Source organism: Branchiostoma belcheri, unplaced genomic scaffold (genome assembly GCF_001625305.1).
Source record: "Branchiostoma belcheri isolate BF01 breed outbred unplaced genomic scaffold, Haploidv18h27 scaffold34, whole genome shotgun sequence".
Lineage (NCBI taxonomy): Eukaryota > Metazoa > Chordata > Leptocardii > Amphioxiformes > Branchiostomatidae > Branchiostoma > Branchiostoma belcheri.
This window is the reverse complement of record NW_017803954.1, coordinates 2,255,893-2,274,358: the sequence shown is the minus strand read 5'-3', so window position 1 is coordinate 2,274,358 and position 18,466 is coordinate 2,255,893. Positions and strand designations below refer to the sequence as shown.

General features: G+C 41.3%; 2 protein-coding genes across 3 annotated transcripts; both read right to left on the bottom strand.

Moving 5' to 3' along the window:
- Window positions 1-935: 935 nt before the first annotated feature.
- On the bottom strand, window positions 936-4,441 carry LOC109475457. Its single transcript, XM_019776057.1, has 3 exons — window positions 4,284-4,441; window positions 2,349-2,443; window positions 936-1,872 (listed from the first exon to the last, which is right to left on the bottom strand). The coding sequence occupies exons 1-3, from the start codon at window positions 4,415-4,417 to the stop codon at window positions 1,604-1,606; spliced, it is 498 nt and encodes a 165-aa protein (XP_019631616.1). The 5' UTR covers window positions 4,418-4,441; the 3' UTR covers window positions 936-1,603.
- Window positions 4,442-6,726: 2,285 nt separating this feature from the next.
- On the bottom strand, window positions 6,727-18,464 carry LOC109475649 (nitric oxide synthase-interacting protein-like). 2 transcript variants are annotated; one of them, XM_019776398.1, is made up of 11 exons: window positions 18,366-18,464; window positions 16,042-16,189; window positions 15,423-15,475; window positions 15,187-15,298; window positions 13,493-13,556; window positions 12,876-12,938; window positions 12,154-12,296; window positions 11,610-11,726; window positions 8,962-9,032; window positions 8,533-8,641; window positions 6,727-7,107 (listed from the first exon to the last, which is right to left on the bottom strand). In XM_019776398.1, the coding sequence occupies exons 2-11, from the start codon at window positions 16,162-16,164 to the stop codon at window positions 7,036-7,038; spliced, it is 927 nt and encodes a 308-aa protein (XP_019631957.1). In that variant the 5' UTR covers window positions 16,165-16,189; window positions 18,366-18,464; the 3' UTR covers window positions 6,727-7,035. The 2 variants fall into 2 exon arrangements, with proteins under 2 accessions (XP_019631957.1, XP_019631956.1); XM_019776397.1 differs by having other exon boundaries at window positions 18,292-18,443.
- Between the last annotated feature and the right edge of the window lie 2 nt (window positions 18,465-18,466).

The following is an 18,466-nucleotide window of genomic DNA, read 5'->3' as shown; positions in this document are numbered from 1 at the left end:
TTGGTGTATTTTCAGGTCCCACTGGTGCAGTTTGCAGGGGAGGCCACTCACAGTGAGTTTTTCTCCACTGTCCATGGAGCATACCTGACAGGACAGAGGGAGGCCAACAGGCTGCTGAACCTGTATGGTAGCAAGTAGTGAGAACAGGACTGGGAGGAAGATAGGGATAGGAAACTGAAAAGATGGGAGGATAATATCAGCAAATTACTTAGTGAAACATTAAGAAGAATAGAAAACCTAGAACGGTGAAAGAAATTTGTTGTCAGATCTTTTGTGGTGCCCAAGGGTGGACTAAGGATAGATGAGATGAGAATAGGACTCAGGGAAATCATGAAATGTAACTGGCTTGAAAGAAATATACATGTACCTACAATTTTCTTCTCAATATGTTGTTTGCAAAACTAGATGTCTAATACACTGAATGTTTCATACTGTTGAGTTTATATACATATATCATGATACTTCTCATTTGAGATAATCAGATGTCATTTTTCGGTTCTTTGAGATACACAGATTATTTTAAAGAGCTTGTATTTTTAAATGAAGTAAGCACATCCTATTGATGTCTACTCTTGAAGAATGAATAAAATTTTCTGGACAATTTTAGTTCATGACCTCATGTTTTTGCCAATTGATATTATGGCCTTGTCACACTTCTGCACATCCTCATTCCGTCTGACTTGCATATTGACGTTTCTTTCATACACAGCCGTACAAACAATACGCTGATCACAGGCATCTCGGTAGTTTTGTGAAGGTTTTATATGTACGCATACATGCGTACAGTACGGCCGAGTATGATGCTTATAGTTTGGGGCATACACGCAGGTCAAGCTATGAGTACACACTGCGTCTGTCGAGCACGGCTCGTTACTCAGTACACTAGCTATGTGTTCGGTTGGATACATGGTTTATACTCAACAATACACTGATGTTCCCACCCCATTTTGTAATGTTCCCTCCACCCGAAAGGTGTCGTTTTCACTGCCTACTGATATCTTAATGTCCCTTGCCATTTCTCAATGCTTACCTCGCCGCACGTCTTATATGAACCCTCTAAGGCCGGTTACTCATAATGCTGACTTTTCTAAGAGTGTATGTTTGACTCCATGAATCTGAAGGTTAGTCGACACATGCATATTAGAATTTGACCAGCCATCTTACAACATTGGTCTTGAGCTACTAGTATATCCCTCGGCTGTATCTCTTGGTAATGGTAATAGTAAAAGTCACAAAAATGGTGGCAAGAGGAAAGCGCGGCACAAGTTATGTTTCCATCAACTTTATTTCCTGGAATGTCTCAAAGTTAGTATATCTACTAACTACGGATCAGCCAACAACGCTGGGTCCGGCGTAGCCCACTTGGGTTTCTGGTACTTCTTTATTGCCTGAATCATTTGTGCCTACTGACAACTGGCAACAAAAGAGTGCAATGCTATTTCCAATCATGGATTTTTTAATCATATTATTCTGCATTCAACAAAATTATATCTGTAGCTATTCTGAATCTACATAGTACTTTGACCTCATATTAGATGAAATAAAGATCGTGATTCTGACTTCATCCTATCTGAGCGCTAGTTGTGCATGAAAACTATACTGATCAACCGTACAAGGCCAGGAAGCCTTGCGGGTTGGGCATCTGTTTGCTCCAGGCCACCACGCGGGACCCCTTCCACTTGGAAGCTCTCCTCCGTCCGTCGCTGGTGTCCCGGGGCTGGCTGCCGTCTGGCTTCGGGGCGGCGGCCCCCTGGCGGAGCGTCAGGAACGACAGGCCAGGCGGCAGGTAGTCCCTGGCTGTGGTCGGTCTGCCGTCCACTCGCGGAGAACGGGGAGAGAGAGGTGTGTCCATGTCCGGAAACATCACACCATCTGAAGAAATATGCACATCAAAGGTCGTTCGATATATTGATCTTCAGGCAAGAAATTCGAGCATACATGTACATTGTACTTGCAAGTTAATGTAACTCATATAAGTACCACCCAAAACAAGATTCATTAATGTGAAGCAAGTGAAACATCTCATATTTTTACAACGACGTTGACAAGAGGCTTTCTGTGGTGTATTTCTGTGTTAACAGCATGCAGTACCTGACGCTTTGAAAAGCATACAAACTACTTTCGCTGTAGGCGGCATTTCAATTACTGGCGATGAATGCAGTACAGTGCAACTCATCAGGGCATGATCAGTATGAGGTGGGTTAAAAATTGTTGTCACAAACTAGATCTTTTCTTCGGTTTCCTTACTTTATCAATCTGATCTTTAGGAAATGAGAGCGAGTCTCCATAAGCTTCCCAGATATACTTTCGTCTTTTTCGTAACAAATGGATAAACGGATATAGCTTACTTTCCACCCCATCCTGAAGAGGAACGTCATCCGCTCCTACCCAGACTGCCAGTAGCAGTAGACTCGCCAGCGTTCCGGACAGCCTGGATGTCATCCTGAATATCAACAAGATGTCAAAAAAGGATCATTGCAACATATAAAAGAATCTCACAACCGATTTATGAGACAGAAATCTACAGATGAGACAATCTGGCCGGCTGGCGCTTCCGCATATAATCTGGATAGTTTATTGTGCTGTGCGGGAAGCGAATAGTTGGAGGGAATCCGGTACTTCTCCGATGTCCTTATCATGCAATAAATTTTGCTGTGTACACGACATGTCATTTTCTTTTCATTTTGAGTGTCCTTAAAGCCTTCAAATATGAATACACACAAACAACTTTCCTCCGTTGCAGAATACCAGCGAAATGACGTGTTTTTTATTTGTTTTTTTTAATCAATAAAAGACCTTTATTGTACCTTACTGGCTAAGTACAGGTCATGAATAAAGCGGAATTCGAAGTAACAAAATTACAGCAATATCTTATTATTAAAACTATATATATACTAATGTTAGCTACTATGTGCATGTTCAACTTCTTCTCGCTTCTAATACAATTGTAGATATATGAGCATATGGAACTAATGATACATGGCTTGTCTAGTTTCATAAGGAGTAAGAATTTTTCTGTTCCGTGTCTGAAGCTATGGAACGTATCTTGTCCACAAGTATAGAAGGTATCTCTCTCATTTCACGACGTTGGCAGATGGATGAGATAATTTGAGATGACGTGCATGGGCGAATTCCAGACATATGAAAAACCACGCACAATGACATTCCTCTAATTCTCTTGTGGTCTGGCCCAGTTTTTGGCCTGGTCTAACCTAGTCCTAATTTTAAAAGGGCCAGAAAGCCGTCGTTTTGATTTTTAAAAATTGTAGTCTTTTAGTCATAAAAGATTTGATAATTCACAATAACGCAGCGGTCGTCCTTTCTAAAAAAATCCGCTTGGACATTAGAATTAACCAGTTGATAATGCTTATCATATTATCTAGTGAGAATGAGACAATGAACGTGAACAGCATCGGCGTACAACGGCGCGTCAGGTATGAAATTTATGTTACGTGAAAAATTGATCTAGTCCAGATATCTCCGCATTTTTCGATATGAAACCTTCAAACAAATGTTTTAGATATGAAATCATTTGCGCCGTTTTGTTGTTTTACTGTGGACCATAATTGGATCAAGAAGGTGCCTGGACTAACGATGCAGTGCGGCTTTCCTGCCGTTCGTTTTCTATGAGTTCCTACCTATACTATAATTCCAGCTGCGAATGACTTATTCTCCTTGTCTACATGTGTAAGTCAGTATGAACGCGGCGGTGGTGTAGACATGTTCCACGGACATGTCATGAGATGCCCTAACCTACTCCGAACCAAGGATCTGCTTAACCAAAGTAACAACACGGATTTAAAAATAGCCAAATAATGAAAACTGGACTAGAGTAGTTTTGTCACCGTAGAGTTAATTTGAAATGTTATCCTCCCGCGGTAACGGACAACCGTTCCCCTGTAGCACTAAAATCTCACCACAGGAACCGTACGAAACCTCTGTGTGTCTCCATGCACGAGAGGAAGGCCGGAAGCTACACTTTTTCCACTCTGATAGCTTAAACACGCATATCATGATATTTGTCTTATGCACATCTAATTCTGAATGACCATTACAGTATGATTGAGAGGATTCAATAATGTAAAAAAAAAAGATTTCGAGAGTGGATCCAATTATGCTGAAGAACCAAACCTAGCGCGCGTAAATTCTAAGTCATTTTAGATAAACTATCCCCATAACGGACACATCGTGTGATAGTGAATAAGGATTACCATTCGAGTCTGCAGTTTACTACATTTTCATTAGAACATGGACACCTAAGAACAAACAGCCGCGGAACCTACCTGGAGTCGTAGTCAAACTTCTTCCTCGTGGGCCGACTGAAGTATGCCTGTATCAGTCCTCCAACCTGTACTAATGAGTCGCTATACAAGATCGTCACCTTATATCGGGTCTCTGACGATCTTTGACAGCTCATGACGAGTCACATGATCGCAGTTTGACGTAAGGCCGTGCGCACACCGCCGTCGTACTGCCACAATGTTCGGTTTAGAAAACTGGTAAAAATACGGTAAAGCAAGTGTGGGTGTGTAATATTGCTAGCGCGGTGAAGAAACAAGACAAGCTGTATGTCCGTATGCGGGAAATAAAACTCTATGCATATGGGGGCAAACTGTCCTGACCAATCATTCATTTGAGGAGCAGACTTTACCGACCTAATCAGTATGCCTTTGGACGAAAGCTTACCGGCTAGAGAACATCCTGTCTTAGACCCTGTATAGAAGGATGGCTAAAGCTAGCTAAGAAGGCTGGACTCCAGATTTACCGTAGTTATGCCACGGATAGTCTTGCAAAATGTATAGCAATTAATGCAAAAATGCTATAATACCATTGTAGTACTAGTAAATGACTGGAATTTATACTCGGGGCGTACGTAAGTTTTGTAATGGTGAACATCATAACCATGCAACCATGCAGGGCCTCATTTGATGAGAAAATGCCACAACAGGTGATAGGTGATATAAGACTTTCAAACTTTGGACAACTTGTACTGTTTGTACTATTTTGGTATAGAAGGTAACTGATCTAATTTATGCAAATGAGAACCTTATTTTCATTTTTAATGAGAAACCTTTACAATGTGTCATCCTTAAAGATTAACGATGACCCTATAAAAGTTTACATTATCTGGCAAATGTATGAGATCGTGGAAGTCTTGTGTTGAAGATATGTCCTTGGTTGGGACTCCTTCCGGCCTGCCGACGCCCATGCAACAGTGAAGCGGCGGGACGTTAATGAAGAATGGTCCTGCCATTATTCACGCCACCCCCCGTAATTTCCGTGCTGACTATCGTCACCACCACCCTGTGGGCTCTAACCATGAGAGCTCCTCTCCAGGAGGTTCCTCAGACGTACATGCACACTCTCATGATGTCACAACCTCGCACAGTTTTTCCGGAGAGACGGACACAGTCTGAACGGCGGACCATTTTTACCGTATTTGGTAATGGTGCCAGCAACAAACTACTCAGCCAGTAAGTTAATCTTGAGATCCAGGACTCCTACACACTTAAGTGAGACGAGTAGAACTTCCCCAAACGCCACTACTTGTACCTGCATTTGTTTTATCATATAACGTTATACATCATCCCAATCAACTGTCTGTCGAAGCAGGACAAAATCTTCAGGTAACTTTCTTAGACATAATTTTGCTGCACCTGTGTTCATCACTAAAATTATTCGTGTACACACGGAGGACTATATGAGGAATCTGGAGGTATCTTGAACAGTGACTGTGTTTCCCTGACAGTGTTTCCTTTCCCTGACTGTGTTTTCCTGTCCCTGACTGTGATTTTCCATAGCCCTATGTTACCTTGTCCCTGACTGTGTTCCCTTGTCCCTGGTGTTGACTGTGTTTCCCTGTCCCTAACTGTGTTTCCCTATCCCTGTGTGTTTCCCTGTCCCTAGTGGTGACCATGTTTCCCTGTCCCCGGTACTGACTGTGTTTCCCTGTCCTTGGTTCTGACCATGTTTCCCTGTCCCCGGTACTGACTGTTTCCCTGTCCCTGACTGTTTCCCTGTCCCTGGTACTGACCGTGTCTCCCTGTCCCCGGTACTGACTGTTTCCCTGTCCCCGGTACTGTTTCCCTGTCCCTGGTACTGACTGTGTTTCCCTGTCCCTGACTGTGTTCCTTGTCCCTGGTTTTGATTGCGTTTCCCTGTCCCTGTGTGTTTCCCTGTTCCTGGTGCTGACTGTATTTCCTTGCCCCTGGTACTGACTGTGTTTCCCTGTCCTTGCTACTGACTATGTTTCCATAGCCCTGACTGCGTTTCCCTGTCTCTGGTGTGACTGTATTTCCTGTCCCAGACTGCTTCCCTAGTCTCTGGTGCTGTGTTTCCCTGTCCCTGACCATGTTTCCCTGTCCCCAGTGCTGTGTTTCCCTGTCCCAGGTACTGACTGTGTTTCCCTGTCCCTGGTACTGACTGTGTTTCTCTGTCCTTGGTGCTGACCATGTTTCCCTGTCCCAGGTACTGACTGTGTTTCCCTGTCCCTGGTACTGACTGTGTTTCCCTGTCCTTGGTGCTGGCTATGTTTCCCTGTCCCAGGTACTGACTGTGTTTCCCTGTCCCTGGTGCTGACTGTGTTTTCCTGTTCCTGACCATGTTTCCCTGTCCCTGGTGCTGACTGTGGTTTGCTGTCCCATATCACCTGCTCCATACTAAATCCTACACTACTGATGCTCCAGCAGTTGAAACAAGGAAAGATGGGAGGTGTCACACAACATGCCCATATACTCAATGTCTACAGACTTTATTGTTTCTTTAAGTAAAGTAATACAATACAATACAACACATTTGAAATGACTTCAAATATAAAGAAGCTTGCAGATGTGTTCCATGCTTTACCTGTCCCTGGTGCTGATTTTGTTTCCCTAACCCACCTGCTGACTGTGCTTCCCTGTCCAATAAAAACTACAAATACCACATTGCATTCAATTAATACACACTGTATTTACAACCCCCCAAAAGCCAGTGACCTTATCCAGACTTTCAACATAAGATGTAAAAGGACTTGAATCCTGCACGTTGACAGACCTATGCCTGCATGACTGGACCGTCTTGTTTCGCCTCCAGCTTTACTCCACTGCTGGCAAAACCAGTGCCACCCTGCAAAAACAGACAGACAAGTCAGTAATGTCTGTTTTGACAACACCAATGTATTTTCATGCTTTTCAGACAATTTTCCAGCAATTATCCGGACATTATGATGAAAACAGAGGGTTCAAAGGAAAACTTGCATCTGACTTTATTTACATGCCAAATTTGTGTATCAAGGTAGACTACATCTACAATGTATTTTGAAATCTGAGAACCAACAAGTTACAAGCAAATTGGCATAGTCTTAAGTTAGTACACCTGGTAAATTGTGGACCTAATTATCTGAGTGTGCTACTTTTTTGTTTTGGACTTTGGCTGGAGTGAACAATGCAAAAGTGAAGCGGAACAGGACAAAACCCAACATTGTTTTTCTAGTTTTTCCTAGGCCTGATGGAGTGGTGAGCCTGTGTTTCTCCCTCCATGATCTGTTGCTGGGTACAGTTGCCAGATTTTCTCCCACTCATGTGAATAACAAGACATTTGATAGTCTAAGAGTAATCCTTTGATAACCCCCAACTGTGGAGCTAATTTGGTATCAGAAAGTAATTTACATGGTACCAATATTCTATTAGAGACACCTACATGGTGTCAAACTGATAGACAGAAATGCGTATGTCTATGGTGAATCAGCTATTGTAAAAAGAAGCAGGCTGTATATGTTTAAGACTGTTGTTCAGTCTCCAGCTGTGTTTCATCTATTCAGACAGAGTCTGATGTAGATGTTTGCTGTTATATATGACCCTGGGATATAAAAAAGTTCTACCACTGGATAAAATTTCCAGGAATCAAAGGTTGTTCACAAGGTTTTTCCCTGTTATGTTGCTGATTCCATCTTTACATGGTACACAATATTCAACAAATCAAGACCTAAAATGCTTCTCCTCATTCTACTATAACAAGGAGCAAGCACTCATGATGGCAGCAGATCAGCTGCTGAAATGAAGCCAGAGCTCGAAATTCATTTTTGGGAATAGGTACACTGGTGCACCCAACCAAAAAAAAAATTAGGTGTACAAAAAATTTTTGGGTGCACCATATAATACTAAATTTATAAAGCAGAATGTCAGCAAAACTAATCATGTTTCATTTCTAAAGAAAAGTAGTACAAGAATTATTTTATTATTTTTCTGACCCATGTTAACATTATGCTTTAATACATTTAACATCTATACATAGATCTAGTACATGCATTACATAAACCTACAAAAATATTTGGGTGCACTGGTGCACCCATAGAAAAAAGTTTGGTGCACAGCTCCAAATTTGGGTGCACTAAGGTGCACATGCACCCCGTATTTCGAGTCCTGAATGAAGACAGAGATGGTATACCTAAAAAAACATGTTGAATTGATTTTCCTTATAAACTATTTACAGATTTCTACAGGGCAGTTAATATACATTTCTAGGCAAATGGGAATTGATAGTGTATTTTACCCTCTGTATGGGGATGATATCCCTGTCTGTCAGCTTGTCTCCAGACACTGGATCAGTCATGTCTTTCTTAATCAGTCTCTCCACAGAGTCCATGGTCACCACCGCACCTCTTGAATGGAGAAAAAGCACAAACAAACAAATAAATAAAGAACCGAGCAACAGCTTTAGTCTTCCAACACAGGTCAACGAACCTGATGTTCACAAAATAATACACACATGGAATCCCTGTTATTAACACAATTGTTTCTGGTTCTGTCCCCTTTATTAAAAAGATGAACAAAAAACATATGCAATATTAATCTTATTGACAGTGTCTTAATTGGTATCTGGGTCGTGTTTCAATTTTACATGACCATGTTGTGTACAGTACCTTCCTTGCAGTTTACACAGTGATAATGTAATTTGATCAATCATGGACAGCAAACTTACGATGGCTTCAGAACAGCACAGGGCACAGAGTTGCCAAGAGCATCACCAGTAACAGCACAAACATAACGAACCTGCAAAACAAGAGAATGATAAAGAAAACGGTTCAGATAAGGTGGATTTACATTTAATAGTGATTTTCAGTAGTGTACAAATAGCACATTTGTTACACCCTGCCATAACCCTTACCCACATTGATCCTGACCCTCCCCACGGCAATGACATATTGGTGCTTCACAACCTTGTTATGGTCTCCGTACATTTCAATTTTAAAATTTAGGTAATTTTGCTTTAATTCATCCATTATGCATAATTATGGCCTTCATCAGAGCTATAGCAGCACTTTGCTGTTAAATTTCTGCAGACGACCATGTGAATGTGAAAATTGTTTCCTTCTTTGACTTCCTGGATAACCATCTTCTCAGGATCATTACAACAATTTGATTCACCATGTCTTGATCTAGCAGCTTTGATATACCTTAAATTGTCTAAAAGTTTAAAGCCAAAGTCTGTGCTGTCTGTTATCCAGGGAAATCCTACAAAGGATGCTGTGATTATACATTATACTTTATCAAATTTGCTTTTCTTATTACCTTCGCCAAGAAGGTTATGTTTTCAGGGGCGTTCGTGTATGTGTGTGTGTGTGTGTGTGTCTGTCTGTCTGTCTGTCTGTCTGTCAACACGATAACTAGAGAAGGTCCTGATGGATTGTCTTGATACTTGGTAGGTGGGTAGGTCTTGATGAGACCTCAAAATGATTAGATTTTGGGGCCACCTGGCGGCTTGTCATGGTACTGCAGCAGAACTTCCGGTTTTGATATCTCATGATCCAGACATGCTAGGGTGACGAAATTTGGATGGTAGATAGCTCTTGTGCTGGGGATAAAGTGACATGAGTTTGAGCCCCCTAGTTGCTTGCTCTAGAACTGCAGGGGGGTTTAATGGACAAATGTTTAAAGGGGGATAACTCAAGAACCGATGGATGGATCATAGTGATTTTTGGTATGTAGGTAGCTTGAGTGATGCTTGACATAATGATATTACAATTATGCAAATATAGATGTAATTTGCATAATTAATGAGGAAATTCTATTTATCAGCTGCATTCCATAATAGGAAGTTCAAGCTTGTGACATATGTTATTAAGAATGAGAGAAACACAGGTAGATATCAATTATGCAAATGAAGACTTAATTTGCATAATTAATGAGAAAATATTATAATTGCATAGTGGTAACTGCCTGGAATTTTATACTTGGGGTGTTTGAAAGTTAAGTTAAGGTGAACATAATTAAACATAACTTATTCAAATAAGGACCTTATTTGCATAATTTATGAGAAAATTTCATCATGGCATTCTTTGTTAAGATAAGACTGTCTTTTGGTGGAGAATATGATCAACAGATATAATTCATGCAATGGAGGATCCTATTTGCATAATTAGGGGGATTAATATATAATTTCTTAATCATAAAAGCTAACATCATTTGGCGAAGGTATGAGATCGTGGAACTCTAGGTAATAAATAAATCCTAATACCCACTCATACAAAATCAAACTTGTACTGTCTGTTATCAGGGTAAATTATCCCTTGAATTTTATCAAATTTGTCTTCTGCCATTATTGCCCAATCAGACAATATTAAACTAGTACCGTCTAGCTATCATCAGGGTAAATTATACCTTTTGTTAAGTTTATTGGTAATGAAATTTAGCTTTTCCGATTATTCGATAGCCATGTGTCAAGGTCATCGGGACTAGCCCAAACTATACAATATAAGGCCTGGCAATACTAGTAGCACAGGGAATAAAGAGGGGTGGGGAATGGAAAAGATGGGAGGATAATATCAGAGAATGGACTGACATGACACCAAGTGAAAGTAAAAAGAACAGAAAACCAAGGAGGGTGAAGAAAACTGGTTGTCAGATTTTATATGGTGCACCAATTGTCAAATAATTAGCCTAAAGAATACATGAGAAGAGATTATTTTAAAAATGCGATGCCCACTCATCAACAACATTAAATCTTTACTGTCTGTCACCAAAGATGTTATTGTGGATGTTTGGGAGGCACCATTGACAGACTCTACTGGGTGCCATATTTGCGTCAGTGGATCGGGCATGTACACGTAAGCAGGGAGGGGAAGTGAAAAGCACCACAGGAGGCCGAGGTGGGGTGTTGAGATTTCCTGCCAATTTAAAACTAGTTACACAACAACACACGCCATCACCTGATCTTCAGCACCTTCCATCTGAAATTAGCTGACAATGTCACTAGCTGCTACTGTCAGACGCTTGAACCGAGGGGGTCAACCTCCTTGCTTGTACATATAATATAAACATCAAAATATCGAGACTACATGTTTTGTTTGACTTTTGTTTGTTTGTTTCACATAACCAGTAAACTGCCTATAGGCATAACACACCAGATTTGTATAGTATGTACAAGCTGAATAAGACAATCTGATGGTTCTTGGATTGAATCTCAAGCAGGCCCCCAATGTTTTGCCCTGAAAGGTCCTTTACAGGCAGTTACACCTACTAGTACTTCCTAAGGGTCTGCTAGGGATTCAATCCCAGAACCAGATTCTACACATGGGAAATTAAAAGGAAACATTGCATGTGTTAGAGATAGAGTTGAGAAAGCAGGACCTGTTTGACAATGAGGGATGTCTTGTTGTCCCGATCGTTGACAGGTTTGAAGACGACGGGGATCAGGTCCTTCATCTTCAGCGGTCTGCCGCTCATGGGACAGCGAACCTTCTCCTCCTGGTACATCATCAGGAGACAAGAACAGGGAACTGAAACCTGGAAAACTGGGAGCTTCCTAGAACCCTGCACATTTTCACATCAAAACTTTGACATTGTACTGTAATTCACAGTTCATCATGCTTTTCTTATATACAGAAGATTTGTTTAGTTCTTCATGCTTTACTTCTCAAAAACCTAAACATGTCATGGAAGAGCCAGCATTGAACTTCAATCAAAATTGGTACAAAAACTCAATGATTCTACTACAGCCATGGTTTCAAAAGGTCAAATATTATAGATGTTGGCCACAAGTTCAAAGAAATGAAGGAAAACTATATGACAGAATTCCATATATTTTACTATGCCTTTTTATTAAAATTGCCTCTGTAGCAATGATTGTCAAAAATTTATAAACGATAGTTATATCAAATATTACACCACTAACAGGTTTTTTCAGCTTGGTTTCCTCTGCCTTGGGTGTGAGAGAGGGAATCCAGAAGCTGGGGAGTTGTTTATCCTTGGCTGCACCTCCTGTACTAGTGCTGGTACTGGGTCCAGCTGCACTTGCCCCTGCAGTCTCTGTCTCATCTGTTTAATGCCACATTAATTACAAAGGTAAGGTATAACACTGCTCACTTTAACGTAGAAAAATGAAGCAACTAGTGGAATCTTCAACAATGTTCAATTTTTACCTACAAGTTTGACATTAGCTGAAAGATCTCTTCATCCTGAAAGTAGTCAATCATACAGCACACATTCACTCACTCACTATCCGGTTTAGCATCTGTTGTTCCCAGTCTTCACTGGGTTAGACATGCTTGCACACCAATTCTGATACACTACCTGTAAGAATTATCATTCAGTGATGTTCACAGCTTTAGATATGATTGATGGAAAATGCATGTGAACCGTGTGCTGTCTGTACACTACGGAAAAACTGAAAAAGGGTTCTCACTAGCATCCATCATTTGAGGTCATTCTGCTTCTCATGACAGACAAAACTTTTGTGCATTCCATCATCAAAAATGAAAACCTTATTTAATGGGAGTGATTTTTGAAAATGCTAAAATGACACAAAATATGACAATGACCTTTATATCTAATGTAGTAGGTATTACATATCAAACTAAGGGAAATAGCGTTTCAGAGGTTTAAGAACTGCCTTACCCTTTGTCTTTGAGGGTCCAGCTCCAGTGAAGGGATTGAGTGGCTTGCTGACGATACTCTTCTCTGTTACAGACATGAAAAATATGCAAATACATTATATGTAAATGTCCACATAAGACATCTGGAGCTACATAATGTATCACAGGATGCCTGGGCCTGTTTTGGGGGGCTTATATTTGCACCCGCCTGCTTTAATTATTTCCTTCCAAAAATTCAACCACTCATTTCATGATTAAAAATTACATTTGTGCATACATGTATAGTGCCCCAAACATCATTAATAGAAATTGATAACTTTTGTGTATAAACTGATGTCCATCCACATCAAATCATGCATCTGTCATTTTGACAGCAAGAATTTGAGCAAACAAGCTTATGAAGGCCACAACAGGAAATGTATTCCTCTCTGGGACAGGATATATCAGCTAATTATCTACTCAACTTTATGTCAAACAATAATGAGATGACAATTTACATTCTGATCCACACACAGGTCTGCCTACATGCAGTCTCTTACTGTAATTATATTTTTCACGTTTTCCACAGTAACTTGTCCGATACACACTCATAACACTCAGATGTGTCTTGTTTGAATGCCTCCTGTACTATTGGTTTACCTTTATCCACAAAAGCTTTTATCTTGGAATGCTTCTCACTCTTCTGCTTCTGAGCCTCGTCTTCCTTGGGGGAAAAAGAATTGTTAGTACAAAATATGTTTTCTTGGATTGAATGATAATGTTTTAAGATAATGTTTTAATAACTAACTAACTAATTGATTTGAAGAGAAATTCAGAGGTTGTGCCTGTCAAAATTGCCCAAGAAGACCACTTTGATCATGATAGACAGGATTCTTAATGCCTGTGTCAATGGGAAAAATTATCTAAAGGAAGTGTTCACATTGGTCTGGTGGTCTTTACGTAGAGGTGGTGACTTGTATAGGTTTGACTGTAATTTAGTCACTGGGACTGGTCATCATTGCTTGGATGTACAAAATCTCCCAAAACGGTTATAATTAAATGTATGTATGTACATACATCCTACCTGCTTGTTACTGTTAATACACTACTAAGGGTGATGGTGGCTCATTGTCATCTGAGAACCTTGATGTCAAATGAGGTAAAATTTATATTCTATTGTAGATGGAATCTTTATGTGCTGTCCCAGAACATTTTCCCTGTCAAATTGATTCTCGGCTAGGTCAATTAGTATTCCCTGTACATCTTGGATAATGCATTGAAAAAGCCCTATATATACTATAGCTACCTTGGGTAAAAAGTGTGGTACCCTACATGCGCGCATTGCTGTGACTGTGAACATGGATTGACAATGCTAAGTTCTCGGCTCTCATATTTTTCGAGATAGCGCCCAGTTTAAAACACTGTGACTTAAGTGATTAACAATATTTTCATATGTGCTTATAATTTGTGGAAGATGCTGAAGAGTGTACGATAGAATTACTAGTAGATCATAAAATGCACTCCACATTTAATGAGAATCATTTTGTTGGGTTTGGAACCCATTTTTTGACATTTAAATATATGTTTAAACTGTTTTTGCTTGACCCCCTGGTGACCATCCCATTCCTCACTCCCTAAATATTATTGTACAACCAATTACTTGAGTAACACAAATCAACATTTATTCCAAGTGCAGAGGTGCAGGAGCGCCCCTCAGTGACAAAATAGTAAACTGCACTCCAGAACACCTGTTGAAAATAGCCTCCTTAGCATATAGCCATATACAAACATGTTGAGGCAAACAAATGTTTCTCTTGTGTCCAGTCATAACTTATCAGTATAAGGACTACTATTGTCAAAATAGGTCATAGCTCGTTCAGCTCCATCGCTAAGGTCATTTAAGGACAGAATATAGCAGGGTTTGACGGATTTAGAATTGGATGAAGGATTGTGAATTTTGGACAACACTAGCTAGTATACTGTATAGTTGATTTTCGTTTATTTATTGTGTATGAGTTAATTTATTTCAATTTATTTCCCGTGATCCCACCCCTCACTCATTACTGGACCTCTGGGAAGAGCGGCATGTACAAGGCCGACAGGGCCATCCAGTTTAAATAAAGGTGAATGAATGAATGAATGAATAAAAGGCCATGGTCATAAAAGACTGCATTGCCATTATGACATATCAAATATATAGAGATGACTGAGAGTGATAACCCTAGCCCTAGCATCTAGCCATCTACAATACAGATGTTTTATTACTAACAGGCATTATTGAAGAGAACTTACTAGTAGTGTAACAAGTTACATGATGAACACATGTACAGTAGTACAGTCACAACTCCCCCTACCTGGAACTTCTTCCTCTGTTTGTCGTAAGCTTTCAGCTGCCTTGCTATCTCTCTCTTCTGGTGGAGAATGTACTCAAGAATTGCTTCTTTATCATAGATATAGCCATCAGGACTGCAAGGAGAAACAGACCAGTGGCAGATTAATCTCCAAATAGTCATGTTATAAAGTGTAGAAAATGGATCAAACAGCAAGAAAGATCAATGTGGATCTTTAAACAAGTACTAATTAGGCTTACGTCACCACTGGGTTTTTACAAGGCTGGAGTGTCAGGCAGCAACAGTCAAAGTCCTGGAAGAGAAATAAAACAACTTTTATTCAACTTCAAGTGTCTCACAAGTTCCACAAGACCAGCTGCTAGTAATCCAATGTAAATTGGGCTCAGCAGTACTTAAGATGATGATTCAATGTACAACATGCACATGTGTTGTTTAACAGGTTTGTCTCAAAAGACCATAGTTTTTTTTCAGGCATCATGGGCAACATACATTACTACTAAGGTCATTACTATGGTATATACTCAAGACATTTCCGCTTTGAAAAGTACCAGATTTGGACATTAAAATTTTTGTTTTTGAATGATTTCGTTTAGGGGCATCAGATTTTGGCGCATTTCACATTGAGAGGTGTGCTTTATTGGGTGGGTATGACATAAATAAAATACAACACGGTGTATTTCGCATCAACCTCTGTCCCAGCCTTTTTGTGGGTTGGATCTTCCTTCTGGCCGTCAGGCGATCCGTCCCGCAGTCTGGCTGGTACTGCGATACAGAATACAGTGTTGTATTCTGCATATTTAAGGAGACCCAAGCTAAAGATGTGATATGCCAAAGGCAGCTTATGCAAAACAAACTGACCTTGATGGAGTCCTTGCTGAGTCTCGCTCTCTGTGACCCATACCCTGACTGTTGTGTGTCCTTCTTCTTCTCATGGTAGGTGTACACTGCTCCTGCAGTACAGTTCCTGGCATGTCGGGTCATGATGCTGCCTCAACAATGGCAGAACCTGAACAAGAACACGAAAAGAACTTCATCAAAATGGCCATCAGGGGTATTCTAAGGATCGCCCAATTTGTACTAACCACCCTGCTGTAGTATTTATACATAATTTGTATGCAGGTATGCATCACTCACAGACTCACAGTGTGCCCTAAATGCTAAAATTGGTAACATTACGTAGCAGTCTAAGCTACTACTGTAGTACTAGTTTGTGTCACAAGGCTAAGATCCAAGCCAATGGATACTGTCTAGAAAATGGATACTGTCTGGCCAATTTGATACTGTATTTGCAGCCACCCATCAGATCTGCTTGGAGATTTTTCATTTTCACAAGGTACATATACTATAGTAAAGGGGTGCATTCTTTGTGATGCGATGGTACGCCCGAGTTCCCATGCTGAGGAGAGATCAAAATCAATGCGAGGAATTACAACATTAATTACATTAGGCAGGAATTACATTAGCTGCCAGTATTGCAGAATATCAGAACTGTATGGGGTGGACCAAGTGGACAAACAGAGTATCATATCAGTCACGAGTGGAAAACTTCTGTTGGAAAAACCTACTACACTGCCATATGAGGAACAACAAACACTTTTCCAAATTTTTCGGCCCTTTTGCAGTAAAACCGGGCAAACCTCTTCCTCTCTTCCTCTTCCAGTTGAAGTGACCGCTATCATCAAGTTGATCATTCTGTCACTTTTAGTTGAAGGAGGCGAGAGGTCACCAACCTAAGACTGATGTAGTTTGGAAGCCCTAGACACAAAGGTGTCAACGGATGTGGCTTCCACCGTTGTCTGAGGCAGAGCATTCCATTCTTTGACAGTACGTGGCAAAAATGAGGCCATACGGTACTGGGTCCTACCACCTGGCTGTACGAACTGTTGGCCGTGCACCCTTCTCTCACGTACTGGGGCAGGCTGTAGTTTACCCCTAAGACCATCTGTGCAGACGATATTATGCTGTATGCGGTATAGCATGGCAAGTCGGGCTGTCTTTCTTCGGGCCTGAAGACTGGGCCAGTTCAGGTCCTCTAGCATTTCTGTGGGACTTGACGTTTGCCTGTAACGTCTCATCACGAAACGTGCTGCTCTGCGCTGAACTGCCTCTAGCCTATCAATGTCTTGTTGGGAATGAGGGTCCCAGACTGTCGCCGCATATTCAAGTATGGGGCGTACATAGCCGTGGCGACTCTTGACTCGGGCTTACATTGCATTACCCTCAGCAAGAGTCGTGGAAAGATCCATTGGCAGAACTGCACATTTCCCGTTGGCTGCTCGATGCTCCGTTTTTGACCCGGTTTTTTGCTGTCCCGAGCTTCCCTACTATATAACTCCACAATTGGCCGGGTTGCCGATGTTCAGATCGGCCTAAATATTCCACAGCGCGACGGGAAAGTACTAAAATAGCTAGTTGGTACATCCGCGCCGCCATTTTGGATATAGTCGGGAATGTCCGCTACCGCCGTCGGGAACGCTCGGTAGGCTTTCCGGTTATGATCGGAGAGTTTTCGGTCCCGCTTCGGTAATCGTGGCGCTACCGAGCGTTCCCGACGGCGGTAGCGGACATTCCCGACTATATCCAAAATGGCGGCGCGGATGTACCGACTAGCTATTTTAGTACTTTCCCGTCGCGCTGTGGAATATTTAGGCCGATCTGAACATCGGCAACCCGGCCAATTGTGGAGTTATATAGTAGGGAAGCTCGGGACAGCAAAAAACCGGGTCAAAAACGGAGCATCGAGCAGCCAACGGGAAATGTGCAGTTCTGCCAATGGATCTTTCCACGACTCTTGCTGAGGGTAATGCAATGTAAGCCCGAGTCAAGAGTCGCCACGGCTAGGGCGTACATAGGTCTTGTAGGCCAATTCTTTAATGCGCCTGGAGCTGATCTTCAGGTTCCTCTTTAAAAAGCCCAAGGTCTTGTTGGCTTTGTTACAAAGGTTGTTAATGTGTTCTTTCCAGGTAAGGTCTTTTGTTATAGCTACACCCAAGTATTTAACACTGGGAACCGTCTTGAGGGTATGACCATGGAGCTGGTAGTCGTACTGAAGGGGTCTCCTACTACGGGTCACCCGCAGAGTCTGACACTTCCCTGGATGGAACCTACCAATGCTTGTAAAATAGTAGTTGGTCCTGGCGACTGAAACACACTCTATAGTAGTTAATGTACTTCTTTCGTACCGATTTACTAGTCTGGAGCGGAAGCTGCTATGCTGTGATGACCACTCGTCTCTCTCTCGCCGAGACAATATTAGGACAAACCACTTGAAATTTAGGGAGAC